The sequence below is a fragment of the Sturnus vulgaris genome, chromosome 2, assembly GCF_052056855.1.
Source record: "Sturnus vulgaris isolate bStuVul1 chromosome 2, bStuVul1.hap1, whole genome shotgun sequence".
NCBI classification, from domain to species: domain Eukaryota; kingdom Metazoa; phylum Chordata; class Aves; order Passeriformes; family Sturnidae; genus Sturnus; species Sturnus vulgaris.
Window position 1 is genome coordinate 57,546,741 of NC_142244.1, and position 15,857 is coordinate 57,562,597.

General features: G+C 35.8%; 1 protein-coding gene across 4 annotated transcripts in view; it reads right to left on the reverse strand.

Annotated features, from left to right (window-relative positions):
• FNDC3A (fibronectin type III domain containing 3A) overlaps positions 1–15,857 on the reverse strand; it is a 112,039-nt gene that overhangs the window by 70,296 nt on the left and 25,886 nt on the right. For 2 of the 4 annotated variants that reach the window (XM_088159670.1, XM_014868822.2), the window contains exon 3: positions 3,205–3,280. In XM_088159670.1, coding sequence (XP_088015796.1) covers positions 3,205–3,280 — 76 coding nt within the window. Of the gene's footprint in view, positions 1–3,204; positions 3,281–9,337; positions 9,429–12,545; positions 12,747–15,857 lie in introns of those variants that run through there. The other 2 variants (XM_014868823.2, XM_088159671.1) reach the window with 2 other exon arrangements.

Here is a 15,857-nt window from a genome sequence, read left to right on the forward strand (position 1 = left end):
ACCAGGAATTATTCTTATGAGTCTTTTCATTCAATATTTCACTGCCATGGAACAGGACCACATTACGAATCTGCTTCTCACTTAATGTAGTTCCAAACCAGCCAAAGCTTTACAGGTCACCTGTGAGAGCAGACACGTGGTAAGTCAGTACAAAGACCTGCATTTAAATGCAGCATTTTCTTAAGAAACGTAGTTCACAGAAAATGCATTGCGTGCTTCTCCATTAATTAGTGCTTTAAGTTTTCATTACTTCATTGACTCAAGGACAGCTCTAAACAGTCACTTTATTCACACCTCTCCTTTCTCCTGAAGGGACACTAACTCTCATCATTTTCAGGCTGAGAAATTTTACCCTATGTAGAATGTTGCCAAAGTAAGGACAGATCTCTTTAAAAATGGAATAGATTACAAGAACAGCATGAAGATTGACAGAGCACCTCAAAAATGTTTCCAACAGGCAAATATTTGATGCAAGAAAACACAACTAACATTATGGCTAGATTTATTAACAATCCACATTGACTTCAGCAGACAGCACAATCTCAAGGTGAATTCACCAGCAATAAAGCACAAGAGAGATTTAGAATTATCCAAGGAAGCATGACTTACAGAAAAATTCAAACTAATGTATCTGGCTATCTGCACTGCTATCTGGGATCCATAAGCAGCTTGCTACTTCTCAACTTCCACTCTTTCATTTTAGTACTAACTTTACATAATTTCAATTTTTTTATATCATACATCACTGAAAAAACTGCATATGTTCTTTGCAGAGACTTTTAAGCCAGAGAAGAGTATGAAAATGGACAAATATTTACAGGAAAAACTAAGATAAAAAAAATTATTAAGAAACATTATAATGACTAAATAATTTCCCACTGATTGCATTTCCACTAAATTTCAGCCATCTTGTCTTTCTTCATGACTTTCTAAAAATAAACATCTTTGTACATTTATCCAAACCATTCTCATTATATATTTCTGCATCTTTAACTATGATTTCACCTAACAACTGAGTGCATACAATAAAGAAAAAACCAAGGAACTGATGCGAGCTTTCTTTCTTTCTTACTTTCAAGACAATGCAATAGACTTCTGCAGCTGGAACCCATTCTGCAGACTGGTAATCCATTTTGTAGGCAACTCAAGGGCAAACTATGTTTGAGAAGTTGTGACAGAACAAAAAGGACCAATGCCAAATTACTCTCTATAGTTTACACCATCTAAAATAGTTTATTTTATACAAATCTCTACACAGGAAACCAAACAGTAGACAGCTCTCATGAGCTGCAATGCATATAATGGAAAAGGAACAGCATCAATTACTAAGGAAATTTCCTCTTTAAGGCAGACAGACCAAACAACCCAAAACATAGAAAGATCCATTAGCATAGCACTCAAAAACACAGAGATGTCTCAGAAGTGGCAAGAACAGAACAGAAAAACAACATTCAAAAGATCAGGTGCGACTCTGGTTCTGTATGAAGATTACTGAATTCACAGATATGAAAAGATCTTTATGTCCCCTATTTTACTACCAGCTATAATCCACAATTTCATCTGCAGGAAGGGAGAAAGACAAGAGGATCTATGTGACAGGAGGTTTGCAAAGCTGTGGTACTGATTTGGGATGTAGTTTTCCAGACTGCAGTGCCATTTTTCAGGGAAGTTGTAAAGATTGTACCTCAGCTTACACTTAGTGAGTCCTAGAAACAATCGTCTAGTAACTTGCTCACGCTCACTTTCATATTTAAAGGATGAAGAAATCCACAGCTGAATCAAATCACAATAGCAAGCTGCCTACTCCAAACGCAAGAGGCACCAGGCAAGGATAAAAGCTGTACCATGGAAGGTTAGAACCATATCTGTAAGGAAATGATCTTAATATATTTGCAGTTGTTTCTCCCAGGTGAAACCAGCACAGCAGTTCATCAAATACTTCCTGCTTTGAAGATAATCATGTCAGGAAAATGTCAATTCATTCTCCATCAGTAAGACCATTTGGTAAATAAAAAATTAGAACCAATCATGCAACACATGCCACTTCTCTCAGTATTCTGTGCAACAGAAGCGAAATATATCTTAACTTTTCTTTAACTTGAATTGCAAGACAAAAACAATTTCCCTCATATACTGTCACGTAATTATTACATATCACATTTCAAATAAGCTGTATGGAATGGTGAGCTGCAATACTGATCTATTTGTGGCTTAAAGGATGCAAGAATACCATGCAGTCAGCACAAAGTTTTGAAAATATGGTGCTAACAGACACATGAACTTTAAGAACTTTCAGTATAAACTTAATTACCATCTATGGCCTCCTTTGAATCAGTTGTTTTGTAGCCAAAGGACCTGCTTATGACACTGGAAACCAGACCTTTCAGTTCTTCTCAGACTGGAGAGAAGAGGGAAAGGAGCTAGAAAATACTTGCTTTAAATTCCCAGACCAGTATCTGTTGGAGCTGGGCCAACATCCAGAAGAAAACCCAAAAGGTAGGATTCACTGGCCCAGATGATGACAAGCAAAAATGTGAGCCCATAGCCGAATCTGTGATACGCTCTTACAACACAGTAAAACGGTATTCTGTGCAGCAGCAATAGCTCATTGCTCATCTCTCACAGTACCTCCCAGATATGCTTAACTGGTAGCTATTCATTTGGAATAGAAAACAACATCCAAACTGATCATCGCGTAAGGGAATGCTATGCTTAGATGAAACATTTGTATTTTGAAGCTGCACTTGCTAGAACTCAGAAATAATGCAATTTGACCCCTAGAGATAATAAGAAGTTAGGTGGGATAACTGACAGGGAAACAACGTCCACATGAGAGCAAAGAATAAAACAAACTAAACTCAAGCCATATTAACAATTGTAGCTTTTAATTTGAGGTCTGTGAAATAAATGAGCTTAGTAAAAAGTTGCTACAAGAGCCTTTCCATGCTTGCTTTGCAATCTGAAAACGTTCCTCCCTTCTCCTCCCAAAGAAATTGAATTTCATCTAATATAATGTAAGAAAAAGTACTTGGTTTATGTCAGCAAAATCTAAATCTCAATGATCCTTAGCACACAATCTTTTAGGTCTTTAAACAGCTCTTGCATTTAAAATAAATTCTGTCATTCTTTTACATTCACCACAAATTGCCTTTTATTAATTCCGATTCAGACTCAGAAAACATTAAAATAAATTTTCAACTTTACCTGTAATGCACTGAAACTGTCCATCTTCTCTTCTTATTGTAAATGCTTCCCCTGGATTAACTTGCACAAGAATAACCTTAAAAATAAAAGAGCGTTTATAACCATTACACATGAATATGTTACAGAAGTCTGGTATGTGCAAAAACCACAAAGTTTTACTGGGAAAAAAACAATCTTTTTTTTTTCTTTTTAGTAAATACATTATTTTTCATTTCACACTTCTTGCTGTCTTCCTCCCATAGAGAAAGAGATAAGAGCAAGAACAAGCACAGATATTTTTAAACAAACATTTTTCAAAGAATGAAGGAGAGAATAACAACTAAGTAAAACAGTACCTGTACAAATTTTATTTTCTCGACTGCTTGGTATAATTAAAAAGCTATTTGTACAGCTTAAATTATTTCAACAAACTGCATTAACTTCAGCATTAATCAAACCATTACGTAAACTTTCAGAAGGAAGTCAATGTCAACCACTTGATAAACAGTTTTCAACACAAGGAAAATACTGTGTCACATCCCTCTTTACACGACTCAAGCATATTTGCACATTCATTAATGATATAAAATATTAGAAGTCATGACAAAGTAAGTGCACCAGATGCCCAGCATGAAACAATATGTATAATTTTATTTGTGGAAAGCTGGTTATCCTAATTTTGTAAACCCAAGCAATGCAGAAATGATAGCAAAGAACAGAGCAGCCAAAATAAACAGAGAAAGTCTGTACCAAAGCAGAAACCTCTTACCATTTTAGATTTCTGTATTTTTATTTGACATCTGCCCTTTTGTGAGAAAAAGAAGTTTGTAAACATGAAAAACCTAGCTAAAATTATGAACAAAGGAGAAAAAACCTTAAAAAAGTAGCAGAGTAGGTGCATTTTATAATTTTTTTTTCTGGACAGAACTTTCTTCAGAAGAGTCTGCTTGTACACATCTAAATAGAGCCTATGTCCTCCTCCCTCTCCAAATCAGAAGGAAAGAAATATTTATAAACACAACTCTTGAGCATTATGGCAAAAATTTTACTTTGTTAAATTGCTAAAAGAAAATAAAATCTTTCATGTTTACAAAAACACAACCAACCAACCAAAGCCCCCAGAACTGGAAACTTGAGTGTTACTCAATTTAGGACTACCAGAGACAAAGGAAAGGATAAGAAAATGGTAGAAATTATATGAATTCCTCTCTTTCTGGTGGAGCAATTTCACAAATTAAAGATGGCAAGTTCTAACACTAACATATTGATGAGATATGATAGACATTCACATTTTCAAGCTTGGGCTATGTGATCAGCTCAGGTTTGAGGAAGCACTTTTAAAAACTATCTTGTTGCATATGATTTTTCTAGAAGCTTTAGGCTGTTTGAGAAAAACAATGAACTGTATCAATGTTTATATTTTATCAAGACAATAAATCTTCCAGATCTTCTAAAATGTGTCTCAATGTAAAATTCACTAAGAGTTAGCATTCATAATATAATCTAAACAAGATGATTTTAGTAATGAATTTCATAGAAGACTTAAAGGTCTTCAGAAAAGATTGTATTGCCAGAATTTATTTTGAGTATTTGAAGGTAGCATTTTAACAGCTGGCTATCATCACCTTCAGAATGCGATGAAGGAGAGAAATATGAATAGATGAGTTTTTACAATTTCTTTTTTGGATTCCCCAAGCAGGCATAAATTTTTGAAGACATATTCATTGATATATACTCTTCCCTCTGCTACAACTGAAAATTTTAGCTTGAAGTTTTGACTGGAATAAATTACCTAAAAGCTTCATGGTACATGAGAATGTCTCTCCATCTGTTATGTGTGGGCTGGATAGCTACATTTGCCCATCTCTTTCAGTTGATTTAGGTGCCCAAACTCCTGGGAGGAGCCATTCTGGCTACAGCTGACATGTCAATCTGTACCATTCTCAGCTCAGTATTCTTGGTTGCCATCACATGAACTGTGAGAAGGAAAAAAGCTTTAGGGTGATGGCTGGCCCTTGACTCCTACTTTTAAAGTAACAGGGAATTTGGGCTGACTGGTATTCCCAGTTGTGCCTATTTATTGTGTCTAAGTGCCTGAGGTTGGTAATCTGGGTAATAATGTTGTCCTGGGAACCTGCTGGCTTTCCTCTCCCCAGGCCTCTTGCTGCAGGCCATCCAAACCTGAGGCTCTAGCTGGCAGAGTGGATTTGAGCATGGGAATGCACACACTGGCCCAACTGCAGCAAGTGGGCCCTGTGCCTCCTGGTTTTGTGTTAAATCAGCTTCTCCTGCGTGAGCACCTTTGTCACTCACTCCACAGCTGCTCTGAGAAGCAAACGGCTCAGCACAGCAGCCATGGTGCAACAGTACAGCACGGTTCAGCAGCAGCAACAGGTCAACTGATGGAGCCCAGCACCATTCTGACACTCAGGATCAGATTTTCACATCTGTGATGATATCTGACTGCCAATCCAAAGGGTGGGGAGACTCACCAACTTAATGCAGTTTAATTAGGTCTCAATTCCCAGAAACAGGAAATAGAGTGTCCAACTGTCAATGGACAATTAGCCTACTTGATGCCTGACTATTTCATTGATTCCTACTTTCAGCCTTGTTTTTATGTAGTGCATTCACATTTTCACTTAAAACTATTAGGAGGTAGGCCGTGTATGCTGCTGAGTGTGCCAAAAGAGATTCTGAGTCAGGGCTGAAGAAATTTCAGAAGTTCCAAGAACTGCTGGCTTCAACAGTCAGTGTTGAGGCAGTGTATGATCAAAAGTGGTTTCTGGACCAACCTTATCACAGTTGAAGCCCATGGAGTGATCACAGCTTTAAGAAGGGTATTTCTGACACTCTGCACCTCTGTAGATATGATTTTTAAATAAGAAAAATAAAAGCTATCCATGGAAAGAGACTGATACCTTTCTGGTCAGAAGAGACAGCACAAAAGACTGAAAGTCATTCACAGGAATTTCCCCTTATCTAATGAAAGTCTGCAGCACACAGTCAAGGATGCAATTTCTCTAAAGGAAAATGTAACATGCATTTTACACAGCATCATGTTCTAGGTGAAAAAAAAAGAAAAAAAACCTATCTATGGATTGCTTATTTATAGCTCTTTCATCTCATTTGAAGTGCCTTTGTGCAGGCTTGCACACTCCATCAATCAACATGTTACTTCATGCACCCTGACATCAGTAGTTCTGAAAACCAGGGCCTGAGTCTTTCACACTGCATATTCTATATCTTGACCTCCTTCATCTTCTGGGAAAAACATTCAAATTAGCTTGAACTAAGAGAAGAGCTTTGGAAAAATCTGATAGTTCAGCCTCTCTTCCTGTGCCTCAATCTTTTTGTGACAAATTCTGTTGCTTTACTCACAGCACCAAAAGTTCTGCTACCCAAAGCCTGACGTGCATTCTGTCCTTTGCCTGCTCCTCTAAGATAACTATGATACTCAGAAAAAGACTTCATTTGTGATGTGTCAGTCTCAGTGGGAGGCATCTTTAGCATGGGCACTTCTCAAGTGGTATTTCTCTTACTAAATCAACAAAACACTAATTGAGAACTTCACAATCTTAACAAAATAATGTGAACTTAGGATATTGAAGCCTTGATACAAGTTCTAGAATCATACAAGTGCTTTAAATGCACAACTAACTATAATGGAACCTAATAAAATTTAAAAGTGTAATTTCTGAATGCTATCAGAATTTTGACTCAATGTATTTTTGTCTCAAAACACGCTAAAGCATTGCCATTAAGAAATAGGAGTATTAGGTCAACTATTTCTATGTCATTTCCACTATGACTATAAATTGTTTCCTTTAGCCGTTGTTTAATGAACAACTGTTCATTAAACAGTCATGATCCACATGACCTCAATACAGCTCCTGATGACAAACAATACAGAATCTCTTTCCAGAGACTAGCATACAAGTTGACAATACAAGAGTGCAGATACGCCCTTACATTAAAAGCAGTTCTTGCATAAATAAAGAGAGGCCATCGAATGGCTGAATTTTGAAATACTTGAAACATCAGTTGTCAAAAGAACCCTGTCAGTTTTAGAAGTGAAATTTCACACTTCTCAATGGTACTTAATTCATTACATATAGGCTACTTTAGAAGATAAATCCAAACCAAATGAGCAACATACTAAGCTTTGTAGTAGTTTAATTGCCTGGATTGGCAAAGATCTCCTAACAAAAAGCCTTCTAACAAAACTAATAATGTATTAGAAAGCTCAGTGTGTATTTCCTGAAATTGCTGTTTGAACTCAGGCAGAAGCTGAAGCCAAGCAAGAACATAGGAAATGACCTGATGGTCTGGGTCAGCAGCCCATCTAGCACTTTAATATATCAATTGAGATGCTGTTTAAAGAGAGTATGTGAGCCAGGCCACTTCTGCAGTCCACCTCTCTCTTGTCCATACATTTGCCTAAACTCTTTGAGTTCATTCACAGTTTGAATGGCCTCCACAACCTCCTATGGCAGTAAGTTCCTGAAATTTTCTTTCTAGACATTTTAAAACCATTTCCTACTAATTAAATGTTCCCTAGCTTTCTGCTAAGGGATTTGCTGAAAACCAGTTCTGAATAAATTTCATCCACCTTCTTCAGTATTTTTTAAATCTTGGCAATTCCCATCTCCTGGTACCCATTCTGCAAACCGAGGAATTTTAATATTTCTGATGTCTCCTGGAAGAACTGCTACATTACGTGACCACATCAGTGAAACCTAAAGCCACATCTACATTAGCAAAGTAAGCAGTCCTTGGGAACATTCCCAGGTGCTGGAACAGTCATCTGCAATAATGAATACGCTACAGTAGTCCTGAGCATAGCACAGGTCCATATAGAACTAAAAATTGTTCCTGAAATCACTCTTACCAGGCAGTTTGCAAGAAAAGATTTATTAAAACTGACTTGTTTCACAACACTTAGCCTCAGTCTCCAGGAATACTCGGAGCACATTTGAATTACTAATATGTAAACAATTACTGACAGTATCTTGAAGAAGCACTACAATATTTTGCCTTTTTGAAGGACTAAATAAGGGACACACTCTTGAGTGATTTTGAAAATCTATTCTCCACCTTAAATCACAATTTGAGCTGGTCAGATGCAGCAAATACATTTTTAGAATACTACAATTCTTGTATAAAACTATTCTATAATAATTCTCTCTCTAAAGAATTACAAACTGAATATAATTCATTGCAACTCAAGTAGTATAAATAAACTACTAAGAAACTCAAGTAGTATATATATCATCCTGCAGATATATGTACCACTGACTTGCACATACTACCATTAACAGATATAATAATTTAAAAATAATTGTATCTTAAGATCTCATATAGGATTTATTACTACATCAGTGTGAGCAGAATGGAAAGTAGATCTCGCATCTAAAGAATCAATGGAAGTACAAATGTACAAAGAGGAGAATGCTCAATGTTGCTTATTTTTATTCAGTAAAACTCTTCACTGTCTGCAAGAAAAAATACAGGATGTTTCTGCAGACTGAACCAGGACAGGAGTTTAATGTTTTTTTTCAAGTCTTCAGCTTGTTTCTAACACGAAATAAATGAATTTGATAAAAATGGCGGGAGTCATAAAGAAACCCCTGTAAGAATGCAAGTAACAAAAGGTGGAAGGGAAAGCTGTGCAAGGCAGAGCTGCAGCCACCTTGGCTCAGCAGGCTGCTCCAAAGAAAGGAAAAACTTAAGGTCAAATGTTAACACTTATCTCCATAAAGGTCTAGAAGTAATTTTTATCAGCAAGAAGCAGAGGCTGCAGAAGCCAAAATATGATCCTCAGAGGTATTTCACTCTGCCAATATGGTCATGACAATGTCTTTCAAAAGCAAAACAGCAACAATGCAAAATATAGGTGATTTGTATCTTACTAATCCTTGTCATTAGGTATACAGAATACTTTCATAAGCAACTGAAGATTTTGCTCGTGCCAGCTGAATACACAGTTAACTTACTTCTTCATTAGAGAGTACAGTGAGGGCAGAACGGAATTTAAAATACAGAGTTAGCTAATCTTGTTTTGGATATATCTGCACACTAATTAAGGCCAAAAAGGCCATTAACTCCACTGAAAAACAATTAAAACCAACCCTTTATTCTGTAAGATACGCACTTCTACAAGCTTCTCTACTTGAACGTCCATCCTCCTAATAGAAGTAGTGATGTACCAGGAGACTGACAGGTTTCAAAATAATTTCAGCTACCTGACAGAAAAGAAAGGCAGCATTAGACTTGTGGCACCATCATCAATGTGTATTTACATTACAACACGAAGGAAACAGCTTCCCTGGTACTTTCAGTGGAAAAAAATGACAAACTATAAACAGCCTTGCACAATTAATAACTGGTCTTTTTCAGGTTAATAAAAAAGATGGAAACATAAACCTATGGACATCATTGTGAAATACTAATATCAAAATTGGATTCATCCTGAAAAGGACCCGAAATGAGGTGAAAGATTTGCAGATCAAGAAAACAAAAACAGGACTAATTAGGACTAATCCCTAAGCATTAACATCTTCACTGTTTTAAGGCAACATCTTTCCACAGCAGAAACTGTAAATACAATTAAAAGTCTAAACTATTTCTATCCCCATGGAGGGAAAAAAAAAAAAGGTGATAAGTAAATAATGAAATAAATCAAAGAGCTCTAAAAGCTAACTTCAGAAGATGTCACGGCAAGTTTGATGCAATTCTCTTTTGCTCACCATTATACATGTGCAAAAGCAGGTCTCAAAAATTAAAAGGCTAAAGAGCAAAGCTTCCTCCCCAAATAAACTCACACCATACAGCCAGTCAAAAACTAGTACCTCAAAATTATTTTGCCATTTCTACCAATTACATAGACGCAGTAGACCTATAAGGCAAAGGTGATTCTATTTGATAAAAAAACCTACATATTCAAAATATTAATAATACTCTTAATTTATTGTTTAGGTTCTAAAATTTAAATTTAGTCTAAAGTAAAAAAAAACAAAACCCAAAAAATCCCCCACAACAAAACAACTCAACACCCAAACAACAAATGAGTGTATTTAGAAGTATAATAGATACCCTTTCACACAGACATGAAACAAAACAAATCCAGAATTAAGACATTTATTAACCTTCTTCTTCACACTGCTCTATAAAGTTATGAAGATCTTCCTAATTTGGAGAATTTTTTGCAGATCAGATTTGATTAAGGTTTATGGAAGAGAGTTTAACTTACCCTTACCACATCATAATGATCTTAAATATTACACATTTTAGAGCCACTGTTCAAATGATACCTGTATTTCTGACAGGACAGGACTGACTGAAACAGTTTGTGATTTTTCTAAGCTAGCACGAACATCAAGAGAATCAAGTCAGATACAATAAAGTTTTGTTTACAAATTTGGTATTTACAGCCAAATTTGCAAATCTTTTCTAACTCGTAACAAACTGTGCTGTCCAAATAAATGCTTTTATACCCAAAAGCTTCTCTGTCAGTAGAAGAAGTTATTAGCTGTTGAATGTAAAACATAATTTAAAAATTTAATTTTTTTAACACTCATAGGTTTATTCCAAAACAGCTAAGTCATAGCTGAAAAACTGAAACTATAATTTTAGAGTTACAGGGATATGGGAGAGATTTTTCTATTTGCAATGAAGAAAAAAAAAAAAAATCATCAAGCTTATTCTGTCTCCAGAACATCTTGGTTCTCAAACCCATCCTTCAATACCAAGGACTATTAGCCTCCTGAAGGCGAAAAGAAAAAAGTTAAAATTTTAAATCCTGAGACTAAAGAAACCAAAATATATTAAATGTTTGTGTCACGTGTGAAGTTGTGAGATAAGCCCACATGAGAACTGGCACTCTCCATAGGTTAGCACTGTCTACAGACACAAAGGCAAGAAACCCAAAGGAACCAGACTGAATTTCAGTGTAAAGGGGCATTTTGAATCCTTCTCTCTCCCCAGCCACTCACCACCTCACTCTGAAGAGGAAAGGAACTGAAAGGGTTACTTTGTATCTTCCTCTAAAAGAAGTTAGTTACGCTTTCTGAATTTACATATTTCTCCAGAATGAGTGAAATCTGGGACAAATTTTCCAACCAAGCTAAAAGCCTCTGAACATATATAACTAGAATGCTAATAGAGCTACTACTGAATAGATATAACAAACAAACAAAGCAATCCTTTAGAAACAAAGCCAATTCCTAGCCTGGAATACACATTAAAATACCAAAAAATGCAGAGAAGTAAGATGTGAAGGAAAGTAGAGGGGGGAGAGTAGCTAGCACACGGTACAATAATTTTAGTCATTGCTAATATGAGATATATAACATGAAGAAACAAGACCATGTTACATTATAAACTGTGGTTAAAGCACACTTAAATGTAACTATATAGTAAGAGACTGTTCGTGTACAACAAGGAAGATTACAAGTTGGAACAAAACAATATTACTAAAAAGCAGAGTTCTGTTTTTTCCTCATTCTGGAGTGGTTTTAGGGAATGTGTGTGTTTTTTGGGGTTGTAGGGAGTTTTGGGGTTCTTTCTACCAAAAAAAAACTTCCTAAAAAGCAAGAGGGTAAAGTGCTCCAAAATGTTTGTTTTTAAAGCATTTTAAAACATTTTAAAGATAAGAGAATCACAAACCATTTCTACACTAGCAGAAACAATACTATTTTCTGAGATGTTTTACTAGGAAAGAGAAGAGTGTTTCAGGCGTAGGGTGTTTTTTTGGTTTTGCTTATTATTAATCTTAAAACATCTAAATTTAGCGTTATATGGTTATAGGTGCTGAGTCAGTAGCAGAAGATTGTCAGCAATCACAAAAAATGGATTTTGGCTTCACCAAAATCATACTTCTAAATGCACTGCTAATACAAATCAACATTAAAAAAAAAAGACACCAGTGGTTTGTCTAAAAATACTGCAACTGAAATTAGCCCAGCAGTACTCATGAGAAGATTTTTACCCAAAAGGACAAAGGTAGATTAATTTTTTAATATTTTTCAAATTTAGGAAAATATTGTAGCTAATACTCTTGGTCATTCTGAGTATTTTAGAACACTGAACCTGTTAAGAGGGGTATACAGCCAAGCTCTTTGTAAGATGTACACCGTACCTTTAACAGCCTGTCTGCAACAAGATTATAAAAGGGTGTATTTCTAGAAAAGGGTGGATATAATACAAAACAACTTCCAGGCAGAGCCACATTTATGCTCTGTCATTAGGGCACGTATTCAGAACAACTACATTTTTCTCCACTAATAGTTCCAATCAAGATGTTAATTAGTGACATGCTCTATCTCATAAACCATTTCAAAAGCCTTAGCACTTTGACTTACTGTTGCTCGCATCCTTTTATTTCTCTCATTCAACTGGTGCTACCACAGTGACAAAGGAAGAAGGAAGATTCAACAGGCACCACTCCGGCTGCTCCAATCTGTTCCATTCACTTAATACTGAGGTAATCTTCGGTGATGTGTTGAACACTGCCCCCCCTCCTGTTCACAGGGCACCTTAACCTGAATGCCTCGCAGGAGAACCCCCCTTTGCCTTCCTCTATAGCTGTGCATCCACGGAGCATGTGGAGGCAGGATGTGAAAGGTAGGATCAATTAACAATATAGTCAGCAATACCTACCTCAAGCCTTCCTTCCTATCAAATTAGCCAACGTACAGTGAGCTTCCTGCTGTACATGAATGTATCATGTCACCATAGCAACTAAATCAACAAATAGCTGCTGCAGCATCTGCTTCTGGATCATCTAACGTCAGTCAACAGAAGGTTCGGGTTTAAGAGAACAAAGCTTCCAAATATATGCCGTTTTATAACTGTGTTTTTAATTTAGCCTCCTGATTCCCAGATAGGACATACTAACTCAGAATGAACCAACTTCTGACTTCATAATCTGCAATACAGTTTATGACTTCATTTCTCAAGTAAGCCAGAAAGAAGGGAGGAAAAAATTGTAAAACAATAAAAAGAAATAGCAAGAAATAATCAACTGGATTCTAATGCACTCTCTCAAACACTGTGCTACTTTATACCACTCATTTACTAAGAGACATGAAAAGAAAGAATTATGTTTCTGAACTTTGCTTTATAACTTACATATGTCTGCTCTAAATAATACTATAGACAGGAATACCTTTTATTTAAATATTTATATTAAAGACTTTTCAATTAGCTGAAAAAGATGGTTTCCCTCTATTAGTCTCCACTTAGGAGCTAAACTGAAAACATCCAATATTTTTTTCTGGCAACCTCACATCTGTGGTTTTTAATCCCAACAGCAGGGGATCACTGGCACAGCCTCACCTGAAGAGACAGTTACACAGGGCAAAACACAGATCTCTCTCTTCTTGTGAGAAATTACTTCAAATACCACTTATGCACCACTGGTTTAAGTCCTAATCCATAGGCAGACAAGATATAGAAAACTGCTTTGAAATTGTCTTGGTATTCAGAATGCAGCAACATGAGATTACAGATTAAATGTTGTCTAAGGTATAAAAAATTCTAACATTACTAACATCTAATGTCTTCAAAGGCAATAAATCAGTGTACAAAGACAGACATTTTTATGTAAAAGGACTCAAAGCTACAGCCTACTTACAATAAAAAAGTAACTTTCCTTTCTTTTCACTTCAAGTCATATTCCTAACATTTGATCAGCATGAAATTATTTACCAAGTAAAAGCCTTCTAGACAAAAAGTATCGGTTATTCATATCCACTGTCATTTTATTATTAAAACACCTACTTTTAGTTTTCAAAGCAGATGATTTTCCCCCCATATTTTGTTACAAGAAAAATCATTACATCTAGGTTGGCTCCACAGAGTGTGGTCCAGTGAGCAAGGAAAACTAGATGCAGACTCAAGATACTAACACTGCTCCCATACTGACTTACTATGATCTGTGGGTTTGTCACCTCACCTATACCAGAGCTCCCATTTGTAGGGCTAGTCCAACAGTGTTTGTAAGCTCCTACATGCTACTGGATCACAGAATACTGCAAGACTTGAATGTTGTTATTCATTAGTAGCACAGAAATTGCCAGATGGAATCACATCTGTGGTCGAGCTAAGGTGATGTCAATTACAAACACAGCACAAGTTATTTTTCCATTGACTGTATGTTCAAAATCTGCTGTTTATATCATAACAAGGCTAATGAGGCTATGAACTACTCTTTTCCATAATCAATCCCACTACTACTTAAAAAACATATTAAATGGAAAAATGCAGAAGATCTATGTAACAGGTATTACAGAGTATATGATTATTAAATAGGAACACCTGACATCAGTAATAAAAGCTAAATTAAAACAGTACCTTAAATTGTTTTAAATTGCCAAAGGCTTATGAATTTCATGGTCATGAAGTGTTACTTCCAAGTACTTATTTCTTAAAGTCATCAGTCAAAAGATCTTTCTGTCTCCCATGTACTTTTAAACTTAATAAAAGCCTCCTCTCTCCACAGATACGTTGGATACTAACCAATAAAGAGTTTTGAAAACTTCAGATTAAGCTTTATGCCACACCAAATAATGGCAGACTCAGCACACAACAGTTCTCTGTTATCTATAAGGAAATGTTAGAATTTTATTTTTTTCCTTAAATTACCTTCTGGTTTTAGTATCAATGACAGACAAAATCAGGCTTCTCACCATTATTTACAGACGTGTCCTATAGACTTTGATCTTTGTCCAAGTAATACAATGCAACACTCTTAAACAACAAAGTTCTAAATCTTCTATTTTCCACTGTATTTATTTGAGCAAATTCCAGTTTACAGGTTTCCCATGACTACCCAATTCTCTACCCTAGCATATAAGGACTATAAGGATCTAGATATGGATCTTTCTTCATGAAGCATAGTAAAGAGCATTAACAAATCTTGAGTTTCAGGACCAGGAAGGAATCCACAAGGAATTAATTGCTACATAATATGTTGCATTAGCAATTTACATGCTTGGGATTTTGAAAAAACCAAATACAATCCAAACTATTTCAGCTTACACAGACAGTAGCTGCATGTTTCAAAAAAGTGAGTGAAAGTAGCCATCATTTCAGTGACATACTTCTAAGGTCTGTATTCTCAGAGGACACATCAGGCAACTCTGCATAATTTTTCTAAAAGGCAGCTGATAGATAATAAAATCAGTAAACATTTACACTTTAACCATTGGTACAAGATACTGTCAGTCACTGACCATACCACTGATTGTGCCAAGATGACAGAATATACCTAGAAGCAACTGGAAACAGGGAGATTGGAAAGATGGTGAGATTGTTCATTGGCACTGGCATTCAAAAACTACAGATCTCAAACTTTCATTGCTTTTTCTACAGACAGGCTGGAAAGATCCAAAAATTGGTGATTGTTTTTTTCCCTAGAAAACAAATTTATTTATAAAAAGTTTTTAAAATTCTTACTGTACTTGTGTTTCTCCCCTTTCTTTTCACGTAGAAGATGATCAGCTGAAAAGGCTGACCACTGAGAAGGGCAGGCAAAGATGATTTCTAGCCTTGTTTTGTAAACATACTAAGATTTTTGAGAAGAATCAGTAAAAGATAAATGTTAAATTCTGCATTGAATGTCAATGATAAATGTTCAAGACTTGTTAGTGTCCACATATAACAGTGTCAAT